The sequence below is a fragment of the Pleurodeles waltl genome, chromosome 5, assembly GCF_031143425.1.
Source record: "Pleurodeles waltl isolate 20211129_DDA chromosome 5, aPleWal1.hap1.20221129, whole genome shotgun sequence".
NCBI lineage: Eukaryota > Metazoa > Chordata > Amphibia > Caudata > Salamandridae > Pleurodeles > Pleurodeles waltl.
The window spans coordinates 1,772,655,051-1,772,680,044 of NC_090444.1; the positions used below are offsets into that span (position 1 = coordinate 1,772,655,051).

Consider the following 24,994-nt stretch of genomic DNA (forward strand, 5'->3'; position numbering starts at 1 on the left):
GTTTGGACCCAGCCAGATGCAAATAAGTCTTGACCCTGCTCCCTGTGGGAACAGTTCAACCCGAACTGCCAGGTCCTCGCTGGACTGGAAACAGGCATCGTGGTCACCCCTCATCAGCCAGGCTAGCTAAAATCCAGTGACACATTAAGCATGGGATCTATGTCTGGGCATACAGTTCCCCCTTAGGGGAACAAAAGCAAACAGAACAGATGATGGACAGAATGCTGAACAATGCAAACATTCAGCCCAAGTGACAGATCTGGGTTTAATCCATCGTTCTTTTGCTCACCACGTCACCCCAGTTTGTACCCAGCCATATGCAAATCGGTTTTGACTCTGCTTCCTATGGGAACAATCCAGCTTGAACTACCAGGTCCTCCCTGGACAGTATACAAGCCTTCTGAGACCGCCTTTGGGGTATCACCCCTCATCAGCCATGATAGGATGAATCCAGTGGCACAGTGAGCACGGGACCCAAGTATGGGAATACTCATCCCACTTAGGGTGACAAAAGCAAATGAAACAGATGATATACGGAATGCTGAACAATGCAAACATTCACCCCCAGTCACAGATCTGGGTTTAATCCATCATTTTTTTGCTCACAACGCCATCCCAGTCTGGACCCAGCCATATGCAAATTGGTCTTGACCCAGCTCCCTATGGGTACAGTCCAGCCTGATCTGCCAGGTCCTCCTCGGACCGGAATCAAGCACACTGATATGGTTTCAGGGTATCATCCCTCATCAGCCAGGCTACCTTGAATACAGTGGCACAGTGAGCATGGGACCCAAGTCTGGCATATCCTTCCCACTTAGGGCGACATAAGCAAAAAGAACAGATGATGGCTGGAATGCTGAACAATGCACACGTTCACCCCAGTCACAAATCTGGGTTTAATCCATCATTGCTTTGCTCACCATGCCACCCCAGTTTGGGCCCAGCCATTTGCAAATTGGTCTTGATCCTGCTCCCTATGGGAACAGGCCATCCTTATCTGCCAGGTCCTCCTCGGACCGGAATCAAGCACCCTGGGATGGATTCAGGGTATCACCCCCTCATCAGTGAGGCTCGATTGAATCTAGTGGCACAGTGAGCACGGGACCCACGTCTGGGCATACCCTTCTCACTTAGGTGGAAGAAAGCAAAAAGAACAGATGATGGATGGAATGCTGAATAATGCAAACATTCACCCCCAGTCACAAATCTGGGCTTATTACATCATTTTTTTTGCTCACCACATCACCTCAGTTTGGGCTCAGCCACATGCAAATCGGTCTTGCCCCTGCTCCCTATGGGAACAGTCCAGCCCAAATGCACACTAACTGCACCACACGGTTCACATGGGCGCGGCCATCTTGTTTTCTTACTCTGTTTATGGTGCTGGGACTGTTTTTGAACCTCTTCCTAATCTTGTCAATCCACCAACCTACAAAAATAATCTCCTCCTCATTTTTATTTATTGTATTAGTGTGTGTATTTTATGTTTTATTTTCACATGTTTGTTACAGTTTGTATTTTTGTTTATTTTTCCCTTCACTTCCTTAATTCTTCATTCTTTCCTTTCTTCTCCTGTTTCTCTTCTTTACCCCACCCATTGCCATGGCAGAGCAGGACGGCAACCAGGGGAGTGGTGCCGAAGGTGTATGTGTGTGTGCAGAACACCAGCCAGGTCCAGCGCATCAGCCAGAAGCTGACGCACCGCTGGGTGGATACCCTCGACCGGGAGCAGGACCTGCTAGTCATCAAGATTCCGGGGCTTGGTGAGTATTAGTTATATTATTTGTTGCGTTTGTGTTTTACAAAGCTAAATTATTTTCCAAATAGCATGCTGGTCACTCTCAGAGGTAAGTTACGTTTAGTTTATGTTAAGAATATTATTATGTGATCCAGTTTGAGATAGGGAGGTGCTTGGGGCTACCTAATCATACTAATCAATGGTCACTTTGGCTGATTATTTAAGAAGCCATTGCAATGCAGACCCCTGTGTCCTCCTGTCACCACAGTGAATTAGTGATATCAGTGAGTTAGCCTTCTCTGTGACTTTTATGTAGCTCGTACAGTACTAGGCAATCTCACAGTGATGTGTAGTACTAGTATGGATCTATGCGTTGCAAAAAAAGGAGACTGAGTTGGTCCATAAAGGAAGTTGAGAAATGAGAATAAAATTAAAGATCATTCATTGAAATTAAAGTTTTTGTTAAGGAAATTTAGAATGGGGATTTTAAGATTAGTATAGCCAACTCAGCAATAGTCGATACTAGTACCATAGGTGATCTGATTTAGATAAGTACAATGTTACTGCGTTTGTTTATTATAATAATTTTGTGGAGATTTACTGTAATACTGATCTATTTTATTTATCTTCCATCTTCTTTATTTCTTACATCAGCACCCAAGGACAAGAAGAGAGGCAGCGCAGAGGTGGGTCCGGGAAGAGCTGGGAGGAGGAGTTGCCAACCACAAGCGCTACTGCTAAGGGCTCTGCTCACCCCAGTAAGTCCTATTATTGTTTATTAGTATTTCCCTAACTTTTACCTTTGCCCACTATTATACTACTTTTAATTTTGCCTTGTTTATTTTTATTTTTTTTACTGTCTCCTTTTTTCCAACACCCCTATCTAATTTTTGTTTAATTCCTGTTATCCCTGCATTATCTTTTTTTCTTCCTTATTTCATGTTTTTATTTTGGTAGCTGACTTTTTCCAGTCTAGACTAGGCTGTAGATTTCTTCTGCTTTGGTGATAATCTTTCCCTCTCCCCTATATAACTTGTGGTACTCTAAGACTACGAACAGCTTTCTGGTACTCTGCTGTCTACTGCAAAGATTGCAGGTCCAAGTAAGCTAGTATTTTAAATAATATTCACCATGTATGTTTGTTGAGAAGGCTTTCTTGTTCTTGCTTATGCTCAAACAGTTAACAAGAGAGTGGGCATGGTCATGGACCCCCACACCCCAACCCCCAATGTTGTGCTGTGTAATTCTTTTATACAGTATACCAGCAGTTCCTATGACAGTGCAGCATGGCCGAAAAGCATGCAGTCCCACTGCATTTGCCAACCAACACCATGTCTTTCATTGACCATTATTATTCAACCCCTGCATTGCACTTCAGTAATTCAGAGTCATCATCATCATAGACTATAGCTCTGCCCCTCCATTACGAAACGTTTTTGGTTGGCTTGAATACCTGGCTTTTCTAACACTGTCACCAACAAAATGCCTAGAGTGATAGTTTTGATAGAAGATACTGCACTGCTAACCGAACTGTAGCAATGTATTGTGGTTGTATTTTTTTCATTAAACAAATTAAGGAGAGGCATATCTGGCATCTAAAAGGTGTATAATGTTGCTGTCGGCTCAAGTGCCGCTGCAGGAGGAGATTCGGTTGGAGAGGAAGAAGGGGTGGCAGGGACGGGTGGAGGTAAGTCACACTGCTTGCTAATTGATAATTACTATCATACTCACCAGCTACAAGGGCATCATGAGTCGTGATCGTAAACCCCCCACATTATCAGCTACAGCGGTGGTTGAGTTACGGCCTCTTCTATTGGCAGCTCAGCTAAAGCTCACATAATGTACGCTAAAAAGTATGGCTTGATGGAAACGCGAAAGAACAGAAGGTTAAAAGAAAGGATGGTTGAAATGAGTGAAAGGAATGAATGTGTAGGTGAGTGAAAGAGCGCATGGGTGAGTATTAGTATAATGGATGGATGGATGAAAGGGTGATTGAAAGAAAGGGTGGACGCTGAATGGATGGATAATGGATTGGACATTTTGGTGAAAGACTGCATGAGAGAAAGTAAAGTTTAAATCAAACTGGCTGTGGGTGAATATAGTAGGAAGAATGAAAGGAGGATTGAATATTTGCTTGGATGAATAAACAAGGGAGCTCTTTTGGAGAGGGGCATGCTGCTCACCTACTTCACTTACTTTGTTTTATGGTTATCAAAGCTATAGTTCAAAGTGGCAGGTATTTTAATTTTTGTTCTAATCCCTTGACTCACAGTATTTGTTAAGCGAGGCAGTTTTGTATCCCACATCTCATCATTCATCAACCTCCTCCCTGCCCATGGCATTTTGCCACTCATGACCGAAGAAGTGCAGTATGGTTCAATTTGTGACTGCAGTGTTGGCTGTGCAATGTGAGTCTGTTTTAGTTAATGCAGCATTTCTAAAGTTTTCAATGCACTGCAAACCAAACACACAAGGTTTGTGTCCCTTCGCTCACTCAGTCACCTTTTAATACTTCACTCCTTTATTTTTTCCTAAGTTCTTTCATCCCAGCCTACCAAAAAATTGAAAAATACGTTCTTGGTGTGTGCCACATTTTTATTGCATGTGAAGGGATTCAAAAATATATTTCATGGTTTCCCATAACAGATTTATTTTACGCCTGTACAGATTTTTCCCTTTTGATGTTCGTCTATTGCAGTGACTAAATATACCAAAGCTTAGGCACACGAAGAATTGATGATCATTGACACCCCTCTATTTTATAGCGAAAGCTCTACCTACCCATCTAACCCCTCTACCTTACCCTGAAGTAGAGTAAGTCAAGTTTCCTTTCCTTACTGTCCAGCGAATTAATTTGTTGGAAATAATTTGTGGGGTGGGAGAGGCCAGTGAGTAAAGTGGGACTCTGTGAAAACCTTGTCAAATGCAATCTATATAGCCCGTTCCTTTCCCTGTGGTGCAGTGCATTGTTACCCCCACCGTCTACTTACGGAAGACAGGATAATAATATCCGCATTATGTACATGAAGTATGTGATGTAGTATCTTATTTATTACTCATCTGCGTCTTTGGTGTCAGGGTAAAAAGTGAAAGGCATTTTGAGAAGAGCAGGGCCATTGGAATTAAAGCTAGATAATTGTCAACTACAGGTATCCAAGCTGCAGATGTTAGAAAAGTACCCGAAGCACTGGCTAGCATGCCTCCTTTAATTTAGCACAACAACTTATACTCCATACTTAGTGCATAATGCCTTACTCATAAAAGAGAGGTAATATATTTTTATTTTTCCACTCAATGTATCTGTTTAGTTACTAGAAAATCCTTTAAAAGGAAAAAAAATCAAATCACTCTTATTCTGCCTTAATTATTTTCTATCAGACAATCAGTGCTTTTTATTTGAGGCATGTGTGGGTAAACAAATAAAATTGGCCCTGTGACTCTCCTAATCATAATCCCATAAAATTACACTGTCCCTAGGAGACCGGCAATGTACTGATATGGTGCCACCCACTAGTTACTTTTAAACAAGTGCTTGCACAGAGCATTGTTACAATTTGTCTTTTGTTTTTCTCGATATAGCTACTCCTGCTGGTCCACCAGCACCACCCACCAGGCAAGAGATAGCGGCCTGTCTGTGGCAGCGGAGACTGGATACTTTCAAGGCAGAATACCGGCAGCTGGGGGTCCTGGAGGATGAAGAGGCAGAAATAGCTGCCTCTGACCTGTGCCCCAGTTTGTCAGCACGCCGGGCCAGCCTCCCAACCATTACATTGCTGGCGCTGTCACCAGCTGTCAGTGGCCTTGACTAAAACTGCTGCCACCCCGTCCGCTCTGACAGGGCATTGCTAGAGCGCATCCTGCAATGGATGGACAGAATGGACAGCCAGCTCTGCATGATAGAGCAGAGCCTGGACCAGCTCAAGACCCAAAATAGGCAATGCCTTCTGAGCCCTTTATTTTTTTGTTTTTGTGTTGGGGGTTGAGAGGGGAGTTGGGACCGAGTTTCACTTTGGACTTTCGTTGAACTTTCTGGGGACATGCCATTTGTTTAGGGAGAGGGAAAGGCCTGTTGTGGGTGGAAAGGGTGGGTTTTCTATTTGTAAAAAATAAAAGTTTCATTACTTCATTTATGCCTCAAATTTTTCTTTTGGTGTTTTAATTTGCACTGCTGTCTTTGAGTGTCACCTGTTTTTTACATATGCTAAAAAAAAGTGTATGTCATTTACTTATACCCTCGCTCTATTGCCCTGTGTAACTATATTGACCACTAGTGGATGATTGCCATTGCCTATTTTGCCTACAAAAACCTAGATACACACAAACAATATCTTCTTCTGTAGAAGTTAATTACTAATTATACAAGTTCACTTAAACCCATATTTCTTCTCTTTCCTGAATAAATGAGGTGAGGGCTGATACCTCATTCTTCCTACTGCAGGGTTTTCCCAAGGTGGCATCTTATCTTAAGGGGGTTGTAGTAGAAGTAGCAGGCTAGCGCCCTAACATTGAAGACACAAGGTGCTGCTCTCACCTATGCAAACTCCAACTGCAGGATTAATCAAAGGGTTGTCCATCACTGTCAACTAGATTGAAAGAAAACAGAGAGAAGTTCATATATGATATAATAACTTAAGGGCCACGATGACAGTATTTGACACACAACAGAGATGACCCGATATGATAATAAACACTAGCAATATCAGCTTCTTCTCAGCAATGGGGAGCTAGTATTTAATGGAAACTAAACTTAGGAAATGAAATCCTTGAGTCAGGAGAAGTGAGCTCAGAGCCAGGAGTAGTTGGACAAGGTTAAGCATTTCTGCAATTCTAGGCCTTAATGATGATGTTGATGAGGCCAGTTTGGAATATTGCTCAGGTAATAAAAGACCATGCAGTGAGTTGGTGTCGCTTTCACCACATCTGCCCCAGCAAAGTGTGTGATCCGTTTATGGTGTAAAATTAAGTTACACCTCAATAAATCACACAGCCCTGGGGAAGAGAGTTAGGGGCTCGATGAATGGATGGGAAAGGGGATTTAGGGAAAGGTGTGACAAAGACAAACACTACAAAAAAGAAACCACAACAATATTCACTGAGGCGCTGAGCAGCACACCATCATTAATCTGTTGTGGAAGGAGACTATGAAGGGATAAGTATGACATAGTTCAGTTAAATGCACTGCAAACAGTCCTTCTGCCACAGAGAGATGCAAGATAGTATAGCTCTAAATGTTACGTCTTCAAGGTTTGAAAAATACAAATGATGGGGGACTTAAGTAAACCTACCCAATTCTAAAAATTATGATTATTAAAAGGAAAATGATACTGTATTGTCAAACTGGGCAGTGCATCTCCATTCTTCTTGGAATGCCTGTTTGTCTTGGGTGCCTGGCGGAACCTGTCCAGTAGGTACGCTGGAGTGTTACGCTTTCATCAAGTTTTACTTGTGCAAGAGAGGATTAGGAGAAGGCCTGTATATTGAAAAACAGTAACTCTATTATAGAGAAAAGGAGAAGGACAAAAGAAAGGATGGTAAGCAGAGTTGAGTGAGTACTAGGCCTCAGAGTCTTCGTCATCATCAGGGTTTCTCTTTGAAGTTGATTCTCCTTCTAGCTGTTAAGGTAGTCCTGCCCTGAGTCCTTCCATCCTCCTCCTGATTCTGAGAAACTCCGTCCCAGTCCCAAAACGAGCAAAGTAGACCTGTGTAGTACACTGGTATTGAAGAATAAATAGAGAAACAGAACTGGAGCATTTTATGTAGATTTGTGTTTGGTATCTAAAGTGACTGGTCTGGTCTCTGAGGAAACACAAAAAAAGGAGTGGACCCTGTAGGTAAATTTGGCTACATTTGAAAGGCCAATCACTTTCAGGAAAAAATTATCACCAATCATCCTCAAAACATTGCATCAAGTTTACAAGTTTGCTGAACTCCTTCCATCACTGTCAGCCATCACATCCATCATCAATCATCACTCGCAATCACTCAATATATCACCATTCACTGGTACAATAGTTCGTAGGTACCTCTTCCAATCCAAGCACGGTGGTTGATACAAAATATTATCTCCTCTTTGATGGTAGCAACAGATTGGAATTTGGCATTGACACTGGCAGTCTTTTAATCAATGATGTTCTGTGGCAGCCCTGCTGGGTGATGTAAAGAAAAGGATAGGCAATGGCATGTGATGGAGGCAGGCATTGTCTCCAATGTCCTGAAGGGACTTCTTCACTGCACATAGGTCCAACTCTAATCCGGCTATATATGTGACAATAAAATGGTAGGGCAGCATAAATCAGACAAAAACAATTTTGTACTAGCTATTTTTTTGCAAAGAAAGAGAAAAAAAGAAAGAAATAGAGAAAGAGAGAAAGGAAGAGAGAAAGAAAGAAGTTCAACGAGAATTAAAGTGTTTTATGGCGACACTGGCATACATAGTCCAGGAAGTAGAGTTTGTCCTCAAACTCAGGTGGTTCACCCAGAAGTTGGTCAGCAAACACACTTGATTCTGACCAGTCATCCTCTTCCTCCTCCTGTGGTGTTTCGGGAATGGTGTAATCAAGTGGTATAAAATGCTGGTTCATTTTGATCATGGTTCATCTCTCCACGTTTTGAGGCAAGAGACTGGTCCTTCTCACTGTAAAAACTGCGCCAGCTGCAATGAACACACATTCAGAAGACACGCTGGCTACTGGATAAGGCAGATACTTTATTGCCAGCCTGCTGGGTTAAGGCCATTGATGCATCTTCCCATACCAATACACCAATGGGTTTTGAGATACTTTATTGCCAGCCTGCAGAGCTACTGCCATTGATGCATCTTCCCATACCAATACACCAATGGGTTTTGAACCACATACACTTCTTTTGAATCATCCAGATACTCCTGGAACATCCTCTGAAGTGTCATTGGTGCTGCCACTTGCTCGACTTCTTTTGCCTTCGCCTCTGCACTGGACTTAAGACCTGCCACTTGAAACCACGCCAATGCATAGGTTGGGTCAGATTCTTCTGACGCTGTTGTTGCAGGTGTTCTTGTTGCTGATGTTGGCTGTTGTGAGACAAGACGGTCCTCTCTGGAAGCTGAAGGCGGTGCCCCAGAACTGCAGAGTGGGACTCCACCTTCCAGCGGTTCTTCTTCCAGTTCTCTGGCTTGCTCAATAATCCACTTCTTGTCTTTTAAATCATCCCCTTCAGAAAAAGGAATGAAAGTGGGAAGAATTTCTTTGTAGCGTGAATCAAGTAGGGGGGGCACAGATGTACTCTTTGTAGCCTTGCATTACAAGTCAAGTGATAGCTTAGGGTCTCTCAACCAAGACACACATTTCTGAATTTTCGTTCACAACTCTGAGTTCGGACCTTTCAGACACCTTCTTTAGCTGCTCCTGTGGCAGACGCAAAAACGGGATAGCTTGGCCCATCGTATTGTCCTTTTTGCTAACTTCCTGTTTGAAAATCTGAAAAGGGAGCAGCATCTGTGTTAGGCATTTGACTAGGTGCCATTTCTCTGCATCCATGGTCATAGCTTTCCCAATTGAATCCCCTCCTCTTTGAATGACAGTCGTTGAGCTGTCTGTACTGCTCAAACAGATGTTGCAACATATAACAGGTTGAGTTCCAATATGTTGGCACCTCCTGTATCAGGGCTTTAACTGGTACTCTGTTAGCAGGCTGAATAATCTGCAACGTCTTCCGGGCTTTAAAGAATGGCTGAAATGAGTGCAGATTCATCTGCAGGTGGTCAGTATGTTGCGGGCTATGTCTTCTTTTTTTTTTAAACGTCTTACACAACCAGATTGATGCAGTGCGCTAAACACAGGACCCTGAAATAGCCGCCATCTGCCATGGGCTTGACTATGTTACTGCCATTGTCCATGGCAACAAATTCAATTCAGAGACTTCTGGGTCGCAGCCATTCAAACACCTTGCTATTAAATATGTCCAAGATGTTTGCAGCATGATTTCTCCATGGCGAACATAGCTACTGTTACATGCCGCTAAACACTCTTAAAAATGTCTTGAGGGCAAGACCTGTGGATAGCTTTTGCTTTACCACTGCAAAAGAGATCCAGTGTGCAGTGATGCACATGTAATCAGTAGCCTGAGAACTGGTCTTCATGTCTGCCATTAGGGGGGTAGTTTGGACAACACTTTGCTGCAAAGCTTGTCCAAGGAATTGCAGCACATCGTGATGCAGTACTGGAACTGCAACAAGGTTTGATTTGGAATCTTCCATTTCATGCAGATGGCTGCCACTAATTCTAAGAATCCCACTCCTACCAAAAAAGAAAAAGGGAGGAGGTCCAGTACTAACATTTTTGTCAGCTTCCCATTGTACAAATGTGCCTTTGGGTGGTTGCAGTTGTAGGGCCCCTCCTGCCTAACCATACACGTAATAGTAGCCTGGATTTTCTTCTTTTCTGGGGCCACTAAAGCAGGTGACTTTTGAGTAGTGGGTGGTGGCAGACTCAATGTGTGTTGTGGTGCAATCACTGTATGCAGTAGTGTCTCCATCTGACTCTGAGTCTTCCTCTGCCATTGTGAGGTCCCTGAGGCAGGTGATTCTGACGCACTGCTAGGACAGGGCTGCTTTGCATGAGGATGTCACCCTCTTCTTCCTCACCTTCCACCGTGATTTGACCAGTTGTAGCTGATGTTTCCCGGCTCTCTTCACCTTCACCACCACGTTCAGCAATATTTTAAGGTGCTCCTCCCACTGGATTGCATGATGTTTTTTCAAATGGGTCGTCTGGCCTCCAGTAACATAATGTGCTTACCTCGACGAACACCAGCATGGCAAATGGAGCATATTGCAATGTTCACCTGCTGTTTGCTAATCGTAAAAAAGTCCCAAACTGGGAGAAGCACTTTTGTACTGGGCCATTGCCTGAAGAAGAATTGGAGCTAGGTGGGAGTGTTTACTGCCTCTCTGCAGTGCATAATTCTACTGAGATAGGAGTTTGTGCAGGTCTCAGCTGGGGCCTTACAAATATGGAAGTTGGTGGTGCTGTCTATGCAACATCCCTCAGAGCAGGTTGGATAGTAATGTCAGACTCTTCTGTGCCACCTTCCAAAATGACTGGCTCATCATCGTCATCCTCCTCATTATCATCCCCTTGCATGATTCTAAGGCTTTCTGGAACTTTTCTTTTCCCTTGCCTCTCCTGGCGTCTCCCAGATTCTGGTGGGGTCCACTCCATGTCCCTATCATCATCATAAGAAGTCATGCTTGGAGAAGATGGTGGAGTACTACCTTTCCTTTTTCTTGCAGGAGATCTTGGAGCCATTGATTCTAAAAGTGGAGGATGTTGTTTGGCAGGAAGCTCGACCTTCTGTTCTGCCCCAACTTTGGTAAGATCTGTTATTGGTGGATGCAGCTGCTGTCCACTTTGCTCTGTTTCATTAAACGATTTGGGTACTACTTTGCAAAAGAGACAAATCCAATTCAATATCACTGCTCACCAGCATCGCCATGATTGCAGTGACTGCCTCACTGACAGACATGGTCTTAGGCTTAGTTTGGGTTGGTGCTGCTGATGCGGGAGCGCTCCTACCAGGTTCAGCCCTGGGGGCCGATGTGGCAGGCACACATCTCCCAAAAAAGGTTGCATTCGACAAACCACTGCTTCTCGTTCTTACTGACCATTTTCTTGGGAGCAACTTGCTTTGGGGCAATCTTAAATCTCTCAGCTAGCAGTGGCACAAAGCTGCACAAGCGGAACAGATTGGAGGACTGAAAGCATTGTACAGGCCTTCTCTTTAGTTGTACTGCGGGGGATGTGATGTATCCTCTCTTGTGCACCTAAAAGCAACCACAAAAGAAAAACATGTAGATAGTGAAACGTGGCATTGCTGCAGGTTGTAATAGGACAGACAAATGTAATATTAGTACAGTTGGTTACTTATGTAAAAAATACCAATTTAATCAAACATTGTAAATTCAAACCACACCACCACACCATAAAATTTCATTTCAAATCAGGCAACACAACCTGCAGCTATAGCTCTTTGCTTTATCTCCACCTGTTTTAAAGGAGACACCTGTGGTAGTCAGAGAGAGGTGCATGGGTAAATGGAATAGTCCTTAAAAAACCTATGGTGGCAAGGTGGTCCAGTGCAAATGGAATAATTATTAAAAACATAATTATGCTGCTGATGTGTCTGCAGCGCACTGCAGGCAGGGTGTCCAGCAGGAAATTGAATTATTATACACCTAAAGAAAACGAAAGGTTTAGCACATCTATGTGCCTATGGAGGATGGATGGATAGGTGGATCAAGGCAAAATGCATAACTAAATAAACTGAAAGAATAGAAAATGTTTAAAAATTGAAAACAAAAATTACAAAAATAAAATAAAATAAAAAACATAAAATAATTTAAAATATTAAAATTAAACAGTCAAATCAAAAAACATTAAAATAAAAAGGAATAAAAGACTAAAATTAAAATAGAACATAAAATAAAAAATTGAAATAAGAAATTGAAATATAAACTTAAATTAAACAAATGATCAATAATTGTCAATGTTTGTAATGGGAGAAAGGGGAGAAAAAACCTATTGGGAGGAAAGGACAAATGAGGCGCAAAATAAAAAATGCAAAAAAAGAAAGGAAATAATAGAAGCAATGTTCATCAGAATCATATTCTTTTAGTTTACAAACACTACAATGATCCCCAAGCATATCAATATACACTGGTATAAAATCAATCTATGCAAGCCGAAGGCAAAAGGCACACTGGCTGCATGCACAAAATGGCTGCCAGCCACATGGTCAAACAACAAAGAGCAAGGAGAGCAAAGAACACATGAAAGCCTATGGCAAAGACACACTGGCTAGATAAACAAAAAATGGCTGCCAGTCACATGTTCAAACAACAACAACAAGGAGCAAGGAGGCATGGGCAATAAATATAGAACACATGCAAGCCTATGGCAAAGGCACAACAACAACAAGGAGCAAGGAGGCATGGGGATCAAAGAACACATGTAAGCCTACGGCAAGAAGACACTGGCTGGATACACAAAATAAGCACCAGACACATGGTCAAACAACAACAACAAGCAGAACAAAGAACACATGCAAGCCTATGGCAAAGGCACAATGGCTTAATACACAAAATGGCCACCAGGCACATGGTCAATCAACAAACACAAGGAGCAAGGAGAACAAAGAGCACATGCAAGCTTGTAGCAAAGACACACTGGCTGAATTCACAAAATGACTGCCAGTCACGTGGTTAAGCAACAACTGTGAATAAGGAGGCATGGAGAACAAAGAACGCATAAAGGCCTATGGGCGTAGACTACACAAAATGGCCCCTGTCATGCACACATACATACACACACACTCGCCATAAGGAAGCATGGTGGTAACACTGAAGACAACACTAACATTGAGCAATGCAAAACACAAACATTAACTGAGCTATAAAAACCTCACAACAACACACATCCTCCTAAGCCATCAAATATTACCCCACAACATAAACACTTTTTGCCATCCCTGCCCTAAATGAAGTTTTAAAAACATATATCACTGAAACATTTATTTCATGCACTGACAACTACTATTGCTGGACCTACTGGCTAGATGGCCCTTTGGCAATTTTGGCCACATAGTAAAATAATATTGTATATGTTACAAACTTGTAGAAAAGGCAAATGCAAAATAAATAAGAACAAATGCAAAATACATAATACATAATACATAAATAGGCCCATACTTAAAACTCCAGGCCACCCACCACTATAAAATGTTTAAATCAAATTCAAGTACAAAGAAATGCTGGTGCATGCTCAAGCACAGAAACAACACCCTTATACAATAGTTTTTGAACTTACATGTGTGATTTCACAAAAAACATAGGGCCTCATTACGAGGCTGGCGGTCTTAAAACTGCCAGCCTTGCAATGGCAGTCGGACCGCCGCAGACAGGGCGGTCTGACTGCCCTATTATAACTGTGGCGGAGCTGCCACGGTCCAACCACCGACACCACCAGGCTGCCGCCAGTCTGCAGCCTGGCAGTCTCAGCAGTTGTAATCCGCCAGCCTTTCCATGGCGGTTAACACTGCACTGCCCCATTGTGCATTTCACTGCCCGAATTACATGCAGTGAAACACGCGATGGGTGCTCTCGCACCCGACGCACCACAACATTACCGCCGGCTCAAATTACGAGCCGGCGTCAACGTTGTGGTGAGTGTTCCGCTGGGCCAGCCAGCAGAACACTCCTAATATGGCGGGCAAAAGACCTCCATTACTGGCGGTCTTTTGCCTGCAGCGGCTTCCGCGGTCCTGTGAAAGGACAGCCAAAGTAGTAATAAGGCCCAAAGTCCTTAAATCCAAAGGTATATCCAGGAGACAAAGATATTGCTCCTTCCACCTCAAAATCCAAGTGAAAAGTGACCAGGAGATGGACAAAACACTGGGAGGAGCCTGCTGGACAGGAACAGGAAGTTGGAGTCTCTGGGGCACTTCCTTTCTGTGTGGAAAAAAAGGCTTTTCACACAAAAAAAACAACTTGAAGGGTGCATTGGAGAAGAAAGTCCAGGCAAAAACCACTTTCTGACTAGATTTAGAAGCATCTAGAGTAGAACATCTACTCCAGAATGCATTCACGCCTGCGAGCAGCACTGTTTTGGCCTCTGTCGCGGCCGGAAGCAGTACGAGCGAACGCGAAGTGTTGCACATGCTCGCTAGTGGCCCAAGAGTATGCTGGCACTCGTGAACGAGAACCACAAACAAATCTTGTGTGCGAACAAACTCCGCTCCACATCAGAAGCCGGAATTTGGGAACTCCATACTACTCTGCATAGCTCAAAGTGACTGAATTCCCAAAACACTGCTGGCGGAGTGGAGTTCTGTGCCCAGGCTTACTGAACGCTTGCCAATCGAGCCTCCATAGCTCCCTCAGTGGACTTAGTGAGGTGCGTCTCCTGGAGGAGAGCAACCTGAACCTGGTGTCTATCTAACTACGCTAACAGCTGGCCCATCTTCTTGGGGCTACTCAGCCTACAAACATTCCATGGGGCTAATGTTATTTGCCCTTTACTGGAAGTCGTCAGAGGTTACCTATATTTATAGGTTGTGTTCGGTGTCCCAGGTACTGCTGACCATGACATCGTAGATGATGTAAAGTTTAGTAATTGTGATGAGTTAATAAAAAATAAAAAAAACACCCCCCCCATCCATTTCAGCATCCCAATCATGCCAAAAGCATATTCATGATTCAACAACAACAAAAGACCAACAAAAACATTGCAGATCAATTATAACTGCACACATGCACTGAGTCATATAGGATGCACCCTTCAGGGGCCAGCTAGAGGTACCACCATACCTCAAGGTAAATGGAGGTGGTAGGACAAACCAGGAAGAACCAGCAGTACAGATTTAGATTTCCTCAAGAGCCCAGGGGCCGCACGCAGCACTGCATTATGAAGCCACATGCAGCCGAGCTCAACACCACATCAAAGTCAGGCAGTACACAGAAGAGAAGTAAAAAACGAAAACAAGTCAATTCTCCGCAGATGCATCCATGTCCATGCTAAGTGGCAATAAACTCACAAAGAAGCGGGCTCACCTCCAGGGAAGTAGATAAGATTTGTCAGCACTGACCATGCACAAGCAGCAAATAGTGTAAATAGTCAGTCCTCCGGTAAATCGATATCTGAATCTGTTTTTTTGCAGCATTGTGGGTGGATTGTTTTCAAATACGTCATGGCCGCCTGGGAGGTGGTTAGTACCTTCTGGAACCCTTTGTAATCGATGTGTTATCTGGCTGGATAAAGATGCCGGGGTACTCCTTACAAGGTGCCTGCACCACTGCTGTGAAGTCAGGAAAAAATTAAACTGCATTACTTTGATAGTGTACGTCCTTCTTTTTTCAAGCTAGGCATAGCACTGTGTCCCGGTCTTTACTGTTTAGCAGTTTGGCTATGATAGGGCGTAGTGGCGAGCCCTGAGAAGGCCTGGGTCCCAACGATCTATGTGCTCGCTCCACCACCAGCATATGTGAGAGATTCTACCTCCCGAAGAGCTCTCTCAGATAATTTCCAGAAAAAGCTAAATTTTTCCTGCATTGATCGATTCCAGCACTCCAGTGATTCTGAGGTTCTTTTGAGGTCATCATTTTTCACCTGAATGACTGCCAACACCTTTTCATATTAAGGCATTTCATATAGACAGCCTTTAGGTCATCATCAGTCATCAATATACGCTGCTCTACCACTGTCATTCACAATGCCTGTTTTTCTAACTGAGCTGACATGCGGTCCATTTGGATGTTAAGGGAGTCAATCGTTCCATCAATGGATTGCAGGCTTTGCTGCATAGTCAGCAATGTGCTCTCAAGTGTCGTCACAGCCTGCGACTGCGGATCAGCCTCCTGTGACGTCTTGGGGGTTGGTTGTGATCTGGCAACATGCCGGCTTGCAAAGGTAAGGTGGGTTGGACCTTTATTAGTTTTCCTCATTACGACATCTGAAGTTAATGGGGGTTGCAGCAGCAAGGCCATCAGCTTTTAAGATCTATAGTGCTTCCTGGCTTGCCCAGGGGAACAGAGGTGGGGCCACACCCACCAGCCCAGTCAGCTGCTGTCCAGGTCGCTCCTACAATTCACAATCCAAGGAGCCGGGAACGTGCCCAAGCACTGCACAGCAACACAGAATAAAGTGCTGCAGGTTGGTCTTAGTGCAAAAAGAACAGTTGATGAACGGAATGTAGACCAAATCAACCATTCACCCTCAGTCACAGATCTGGGTTTAATCCATCATTTGTTTTGTTCACCATGCCATTCCAGTTTGGACCCAGCCAGATGCAAATCAGTCTTGACCTTGCTCTCCATGGGCACAGTCCAGCCAGAACTGCCAGGCCAGGGCCTCCCTGGACCAGAGACAAGCATCCTGGGACTGGTTTCAGGGTATCACCCCTCTTTAGCCAGGCTAGCTCGAATCTGGTGGCATAGTTAGCACAGGACCCACGTTTGGGCATACCCTTCCCACTTGGGGCGACAAATGCAAAGAGAACAGTTGATGGACGGAATGTAGAGAGCGCATCAAAGTTATGTCTCACAGACCCGCCCAGCCTGGATAATGCACTGACTGGTGTTAGTCAGAGGCCTGTCTCAGGCCTTGTGCCAGCATCAGCTCGTCCAGTCCCCCACAGGTGTCGCAGTGCCGGACCAGGTTCAAAGCTCAGGCTCCTGCCGCTCAGCAGGCAAGGTGCATCCCAATTCCCCACAGGCCCGTGTGGAGGTAAAGACCCAGCAGCAAGCCCCTTAGCTCAGTTCATGATGGCAGTGCCCCCACCATATTTCACAGGCAAGCCAGGTGCATTCAGATCACAGAAAAACAGGGATTGAACATCAGTATCTTTGTAGAAAGTTGAGTGCCGGTATCTCTATTAAGCACATGCAGTCACAGTTCCTCTTCGTCAAATAGTCCTCTCCAGCATTGCGTCAACGGAGTCCCAAGAGCCTAGGAGCGTCTCGCATAGGGTCATCCACACGAGCACCGCTGCGCTTCAAATCGTGCAGAACATCTGGTCCCAGCACCCCAGTCAGCCCTAGAGCTGGTCACGGACAGCCAAGGCGACCGTCCCAGTATCAGGCCGCCACTGTGCACACACCATGCGGCCTCCAACTCAGTACACTGTGCGATATGGGCTAACTTTGCCGCCCCAAGGTGATACAGGTATCTGTCTGCTACCACAGTCGTCCTTGCGTACTAAATCATCATTGCTACAGTTTCGCTCCTCAATGGGCGGACACCACAGGAGCATGTATTCACACTGCTCCGCAGTCTGCTCCGTGCCTGACAGGATACCAGTTGTGTGGCCATCGCAGGCCGTCCCTTCTTAGTGTGCTGCCATCTTCTGTGGCAGCAGGTCGAGACGCGGTTGCTGACTACATTCGTCTCCTGGTGCCTTGTAGAGCTGGGTTCGAGGCATATGTGGCTGCAGCACCCCCTGCGCTACTCAGACCTCACTTTTCAGGAGCAGATGCATGCCAGTGGCCAGGATTGAAGAAGGATTGTGTGCCCCAGCCAGCAGAGCATCACTATAGTGTGACCATCTTGCTGTAGGCTCACTAGCACCCCCCACTAACATTTCTTAACCACGAAAAAATCTGTAAGTTTGAGTGTCATACCATCTAATCACTTAATTAACAGTTGATTAGAAAATTATGATGGACATTTATGTGAACAGGTTGGACAGCAAGACACACACATTAATGAAATGTAATTACACAGGGTTTAATCCAGGAAGAATGGTAGCAGCTAACACTTATAATTTCCAGGAACTGACAAATTACACAAAAAATTTGAATTAACACTTAGCACTTTGGAATTAAATGCAGAAGAAGCCTTCAGTTTGGTAAACTGGACCTATATCTGTGGAAGATTCTGAAGGCCATGAAAGCTGCATGCAGCCAATTTGATTAGATCAATGTCAGCTCTTTATTATGGATCTCAAATAGAACTAGTATTGTATAGTAGACAGGTGGGGTAGGCCTGTGAGATAAGAAGCTCTTTCCTCACTGTTATTTACGTTTTTTATGGTTTTACAGTCCCAACATACCAGGCACAATGAAAATTCTGTTATATGTAGGCAATGTGGGCATTTTTCTAGGCTTCAATAGTTCAGTTCTCAATAGAGTATTTACAATAACAAATACATTTTCACAAATAGGTTACAAAATAAAATAATCAAAATCAGAAAGAACTGTAGTTTGTCTTTGCAGTAAACCCACATATGGATTCTTATTTTGCTATAAATTGGAGACAAAGAAAGCCAGAGAAAAAACTATAAACTAATCTATATCCGGGAATCAAATAAGATGAGTTCAAGTATTACCTTGTCACCAACTTTACAGCAGCAGTCCATCCATAAAAAGTCCTGAATTAAATCATCATCTGAGCAAAGAAAAAGAAAACAAAAAAGCCAGAAAATAATTATGGAAATAGATTTTACACATTGTAAGTTGGTCAGCTAAGCAACTGTTTAATACTATGAAAACATTTTGAATCACTGACATAAAGGAAACTTTCACAACACATGGTGAAATAAAGCAAATGATATTATTTTTATCAAATTTTCATACATATATGAGATGATGCACATGATGCACATGGGTATGTTTGTGAAAAGACTCCTACATCTCCAAGCACTGTCAATGATTTGTCAATTAATACCGAGTAAGAAAAAGTAAACGTTACTTGCCAGTAACACTAGTCCACCTCTTGTATCTTCATTAAATAAATATATATATATATATATTAGAATAACTTTAATACACATGCAGGTTTCTGGATAACTTCTTCAATAGACAGAAATGTATTTTGTTCAACCTTTTTCAATAAAGTAATTAAAAATATAAAAAATATATAAAAAAACATTTAAAAAGGTGCTTAAAAAACTGTCAAATAGATGATACTCTGTTCTTTCCTTAGGCTCTTTCTTGAGGGAAGAATGATTGAGGCATTCCTTCCCAATCTTTCCCTATATGCTTCATAAGCTAGCAATAGGAAGTAACAAGGAGATACAAGGTATGGTGACAAAACAAATGGTGAGGATTACAAACAGATGGAAAAAGGCTGTAGTGCACCTGTGAAATGAAAAAGCACTAGGCACAACAACTCCAAGAGAAAAAAAATAAAACATAGGCAAAATTATAAACAACAAGGAAAGGATAGACACAAGAAGAAACGTGGGAATGCAATGGAAAAGGGTGTTGAATCACTGCAAATTCAAAGTATTCCCAAGCAATGAAATACAAGGGAGATACAAAGTATTTGCTCTAAGTTGTCTTCATGGAGATTATGTACCATATTGACCAGTAAGTGCTTTTGCTCCACCTTGAATGTGGAATTTCACAAATATGCTCTAATCCAGCGTTTCTTAACCTTTTTACTTTTGTGGACCCACAGTGAATCTCTATTGGAAGCAGGTGTCCCCCACCTAAGCAGTTTCTATTATTTGAACCTCAAAAACAATACACAAAATACAGAAAAATTCTACATAATACAAAGGCACAAGTTTATTTCATTCCAAACAAAAAAAGCACAAATATACCCATGGTTTGTCAGAAGGGATAACCAGCACACGCCCTTGTCAACTAAGATAATATATGAGACTCCATGTAAATAAAAAAGCAATATGTAGGCTTTATTTCAGAGTAATAGCAATACACCATTACATGCCTATTGACTTTAACTTATGTTTTTCCTGATAAATACATCATGCCTACTGCCTTTATTGTAACTTTTCATAATAAGCGATCACGCATATAGCCTTTTTTTCACTGGCTTGTCACCATAACCAACTTAAGTGCATTCTCCCAAGCATGAGCGTTCCACAAGGGAACCATCTAGCATGCAGTCATAAAAATACAAAAGCACACAGGTACAGTTGGCAAAACGAAATACTACTTCTCCTAAAACAGCCTAATAAGGATTATTGTAGTGCATGCCTTCTATCCCCACTGTTTGTTCAGGTAGATCATCAACACCCTTGGCTGTTACAGTAATCTATGAAATTCCATGTAACAAAGTATCTGCCTACAGGCTTTAGCACAGTGTGATAACAATCAAACCTTTAAAGACCATTGTCTTTAATGCATGCTTTTCACAATAAGTTGGTCAGGCCTATGGGTTTTGTAATAACATTTATAATAATAAGGTCAAACCTACGAAATCTAGCATGCTCCTCCCATGAACTGATGAAGGCTTTTCTCTTTAACATTGGCTCTATACTTTATCAATCATCGGCCTATTCACGTGCACATAAACTGGAATACATCATGCATACAGTTATAAAACTGCAAATAAAATACAGATATGAACAAAAAATGTACTTTGAAAAATAATACGACATCCCTCTCAACAGGGCCCAACACAAATTATTATGGTCAATGCCCCCCACCCTTGCCTATTACAGTAATCTGAGAGGTTCCATGCAACAAATACTTATCTGTAAGCTTTAATATAGAATCAACACCTAAACGCCTATCAACTCTAACATGCTTATCACAGTAAATAAATGAGGCCTAATGCCATTCATCATAACCTTTCATAATAAACAGATAAGGTCAGAGCTGTGTCTGCCTTCGGTTTCCTGATGCTGAAATTGGTCAGGAAGATGATACATTTGATTCCAAAGGATTGCTGCAAATCCATTATTCATGCCCCAATAACATCTTAATTAGACTATGCTAATAGTCTTTATCGGGGTCTACCATTTTACCTGCTCCATCGCCTACAGATTATTCAGATTGAAGCAGCCCGGCTTGTTTTGAAGCTTCTAGCTCGTGCCTCAATCACGACCGCCCGGAATAGGATGCATTGGCTACCTATTGGCAGCTGTAATAAATTTATAGCTCTCACCTTTGCTTACAGAGCTTGCACTCAGAAAGGACCTGGACAACTGAGGAAAAGATTGCTGCCCTATCGGCAGGTGCGAACACTTCAGTCTAGTGGACAAAACCTGCTTCTTGTGTCGAGGGTCAACAGGGCAAGGAGAGGCTGTCAATCGTTTTCTTACTTGACTGCCAAACTGTAGAATTCCTTACCCGCCTACCACCATTTGGCCTCCTCTGAATCAGTTTTATGGAAACGTGTTAAGACCTACCTGATTGATTAGGTCTTTTACCTTTGAGTGGCGTTTCAGTTGTCTGTGCTTTCTGACAGCTCTAGCGCCGGGAGGCCTCTTTGGAGACAGCTGTGTGCTTTATAAATATATTGTCTTATATATTATATTGTCCAAGGCCTACAGCTACGAAAATTGGCTTGCCACCATAACCATCTCAGTCCTGCTGCATCAAGTATAAATTTTGCCACAAGCAGAAAAGTGCAAGACATGCAGTCTTATAAGTAGTAGCTCGCCCATTCTGCCCAATCAAATTCTGTACTCAGGAAGACCAATATGTGGGTAGAGCCTAGGATCCTGTTTCAGTAGAACTCTGAAAGCTCTTTTTGCTGATCACATAAAGTTAGGTAGCAGCTGCATTATCAAGCCAGATTTAGCAAATTCATGTAGGTTATTGACTGCAGTCATCCCATCTTCACTGCTGCCAGAGAACATGGTAAACCATTGAGTTATCTAAGACACTTTAATAGCATTACAATGTTGTGTCTCCTGAAAGGCAGATCATAAAACAGCCAGACCATAAATCAGGACCACTCAAGAATATGTTCTATAATCAATAGTTATGTACATTGTAGTTCATACCATGCAGCAATGTATGTAAAATGAAAACAGGGTTAGTTGTGTTAACTACTCCTCATATATGAGGAAAACCTCATGTGCTGGAAACATTCCCCAAAACTGTTTTTAATATAGGAACCATTGCTCTTTGTGTCACTGACAGAGTAAGAAATATACAGTTCATTACCATGATCATTATGAGCAAGAAGTACAGCCTAAAGAAACACACAAAGAAAAGGAATAAAAAGAGCGACTTAGCTCATTTTGAAATAAACAGTAATAGTTGTTAAGACAGCCTAAGACATTAAACTTAAGTATTACCAAGTCTTCTAAAGCAGACCATTTAAGTTCTAACCAACTGTGAATTAGGAGGGCTGACTTAGAGCCTGATTTAGATCTAGGCAGAGGGGTTACTCTGTCTCAAACGTGACAGATATCCTGTCCGCCATATTACGATCCCCATAGGATATTATGGGATCGTAGTACGGCAGATGGGATTTCCATCATGTTAGCGACAAAGTAAACCCCTCCGCCCAGATCTATATCAGGCCCTTGGAGTTTGGCAGAGAGGGTACTCTATCATAACAGCGATAGAGTAATCTCTCCTCCAAATTGAAGGTCCGCTCTTCTAATTCACGGTTGGGTAGAACTTAAGTATGCTAGCGAGAGAGGCTACTCCATGCAGACATACTCCTATGACCTGACTAAGTAAGGACTGTCTGAGGTTTTAATCACCCACCTGATTTAGAGTGGGGGGTCGAATGGGCAGTGTTTACTATCTCTTACTGCAGTGAAAAACCTGGTGGTACAGGAGAGTACAAATATTAAAAAGGGCACTTCAGACTATAACATATAAATAAAAACCTCATTCTAACACAACCAAAATTACAAATTGGACATAGAGAGTGATACTGAAGCCAGACTGAAGTACTGAAAACAACCAATACCAATAAGCAGATTTGTATTTATTGCTTCAAATTAGAGAAAAGGCATGCTAGAAGCTCCCATATTGCTGTTTGAATGCCTCAAGAAACTGTAAACCTGGAAGATGGAAACAGAAAAGTCTCTACCTCTTTTGAAAATCTTTTTGAGATTATCACTAAGTTATGCCATCACATGATGGACAACACAGTCACTCACTTGAAAGTGACCCTAGAAACAAAAAAGCAGAACAGTTGCTGAGATATCAGCAATACAAAATAATGCAGACAAAATCTCCAGACACTGAGAGGAGGGAAAAATGGAGATCTCATTGGCTTAGCAATCCTTACTCATCAACCAACAAGGCTATTTTGAAAAGTATTTTACAATCCATTTAAACGATGTCCATCAAAATACCATTAAGTGGAGAACTTAGCACAGAATTACAACAATGTGTACAAAATCTATATGAAAACCTCATTTGTTAATCACTCCTTTAGAAGGATTGCTAGGTTTTGAATCTCAAAGATGGACGCAACTTCCTCCACCACCAGGAATTTTGTAGGTGAGGATTTAACGTTTAGGGACATTGCAAGGATCAACATTTGAAATTGACTGCACAAGTCACTCTTTAGGAAAAACATCCTGGTAACCTTGATTAATCTTCTATATGTATTATTATGTGGACCCTCAAACTACAATGGACCGGCTATTAATATACACTAAACAATCCTTAATTTCTCCCTGTGATGGCACATAATGTGCACAAAAGTATAGAAAAAGTTATGGATGCAATGCTTGAATTTTGTCACGTCTGCGTGGACCCTGCCATATAAAAATCAGGCTTGATCCGCTATGATTGCGTAATGCTGGATTCAAACTGAGATGGCATGGTGTGCACAATACCAATGGATTGGGATGCAGACTGCTAGACCTGGCATCCTTGGGGTAGTCTCCCCTAACTTTTTGCCTCTATTTCCCAGGTTATTGCTGTGTGCTGGACTCTGGGTTTGCTGTTTTTGTTACTCTGGGCACTTTACCACTGCTGACCAGTGCTAAAGTGGAAGTGCTCCAGATGTGAAATTGTATGTGTAATTGGCTTTTCCATAATTGGCATGCTTGATTTACTAGTAATTCCCTAGTAAAGTGCACTAGAGGTGCCTAGGACTTGTAAATCAAATGCTACTAGTGGGCCTACAGCACTGATTGTGCCACCCACGTGAGTAGCCCTGAAAAGATGTCTCAGACCTGCCACTGCAGTGTCTCTGTGTGCAGTTTTAAACTGCCAATTTGACCTGGCATGTGTACCCACTTGCCAGGCCCAAACCTTCCCTTTTTATACATGTGAGGCTTCCCTAAGGTAAGGTGCAGTATATGGTAAAGGTGGGACATGTACTGATGTGTTTTACATGTCCTAACAGTGAAATACTGCCAAATTTGGTTTTCACTGTTGCAAGGCCTATCTCTCTCATAGGTTAACATGGGGGCTGCCTTTAAATATTCTTAAAGTGCAGTTTCCCTTTGAGAGCAGATGGAAATATGGATTTTTGGGGTCTCTGAATTCACAATTTAAAAACACATATTTTAATGAAGCTGGTTTTTAGATTGTAAGTTTGAAAATGCCACTTTCAGAAAATAAGGATTTTTTTGCTTAAAGCATTCTGTGACTCTGCCTGTTGTGTATTCCCTGTCTGGGTCAGACTGACAGTTGGGCTGTTTGTGGATCTCCTCTAGACAGTGACACAAAGGAAGCTGGGGTGTAGTCTGCATATCCTGATGAGCCATCTGGGCTAGAGTGGAGGGAGGAGTGATCACTTACACCTGAATGGGCTGTGCCTGCCCTCACACAATGCAGTCTCCAACCCCCTGGTGTGTGTCTGGGGCCTGTCCTGGGCAAGTCAGGATCCTGTAAACAATAGAGACTTTTCCTTGAAGTTGGGCAACTTCACAGGCAGAAAGGGGTATAAGTATTGGACCGAAAACCCCAGACTTTAGATTTTCTTCAAGATTTCTTTCTGGAACCAAGAGGAATCTCTGCCAAGGAGAAGAGCTGAAGAGCTGCAGAGAAGTGCTGCCCCTGCCTGTGACTGTGATTTGTTGGGCTATCCTGCAATTGCTGCTTCTGCCTGTGAA

The 24,994-nt window shown here is 42.7% G+C and overlaps 1 protein-coding gene across 2 annotated transcripts in view; it reads right to left on the reverse strand.

Moving 5' to 3' along the window:
- Positions 1-24,994, reverse strand: part of SPDYA (speedy/RINGO cell cycle regulator family member A) — a 470,100-nt gene that overhangs the window by 221,065 nt on the left and 224,041 nt on the right. For both annotated transcript variants that reach the window (XM_069236211.1, XM_069236213.1), the window contains exon 2: positions 18,593-18,651. In XM_069236211.1, coding sequence (XP_069092312.1) covers positions 18,593-18,651 — 59 coding nt within the window. The remainder of the gene's footprint in view (positions 1-18,592; positions 18,652-24,994) is intronic.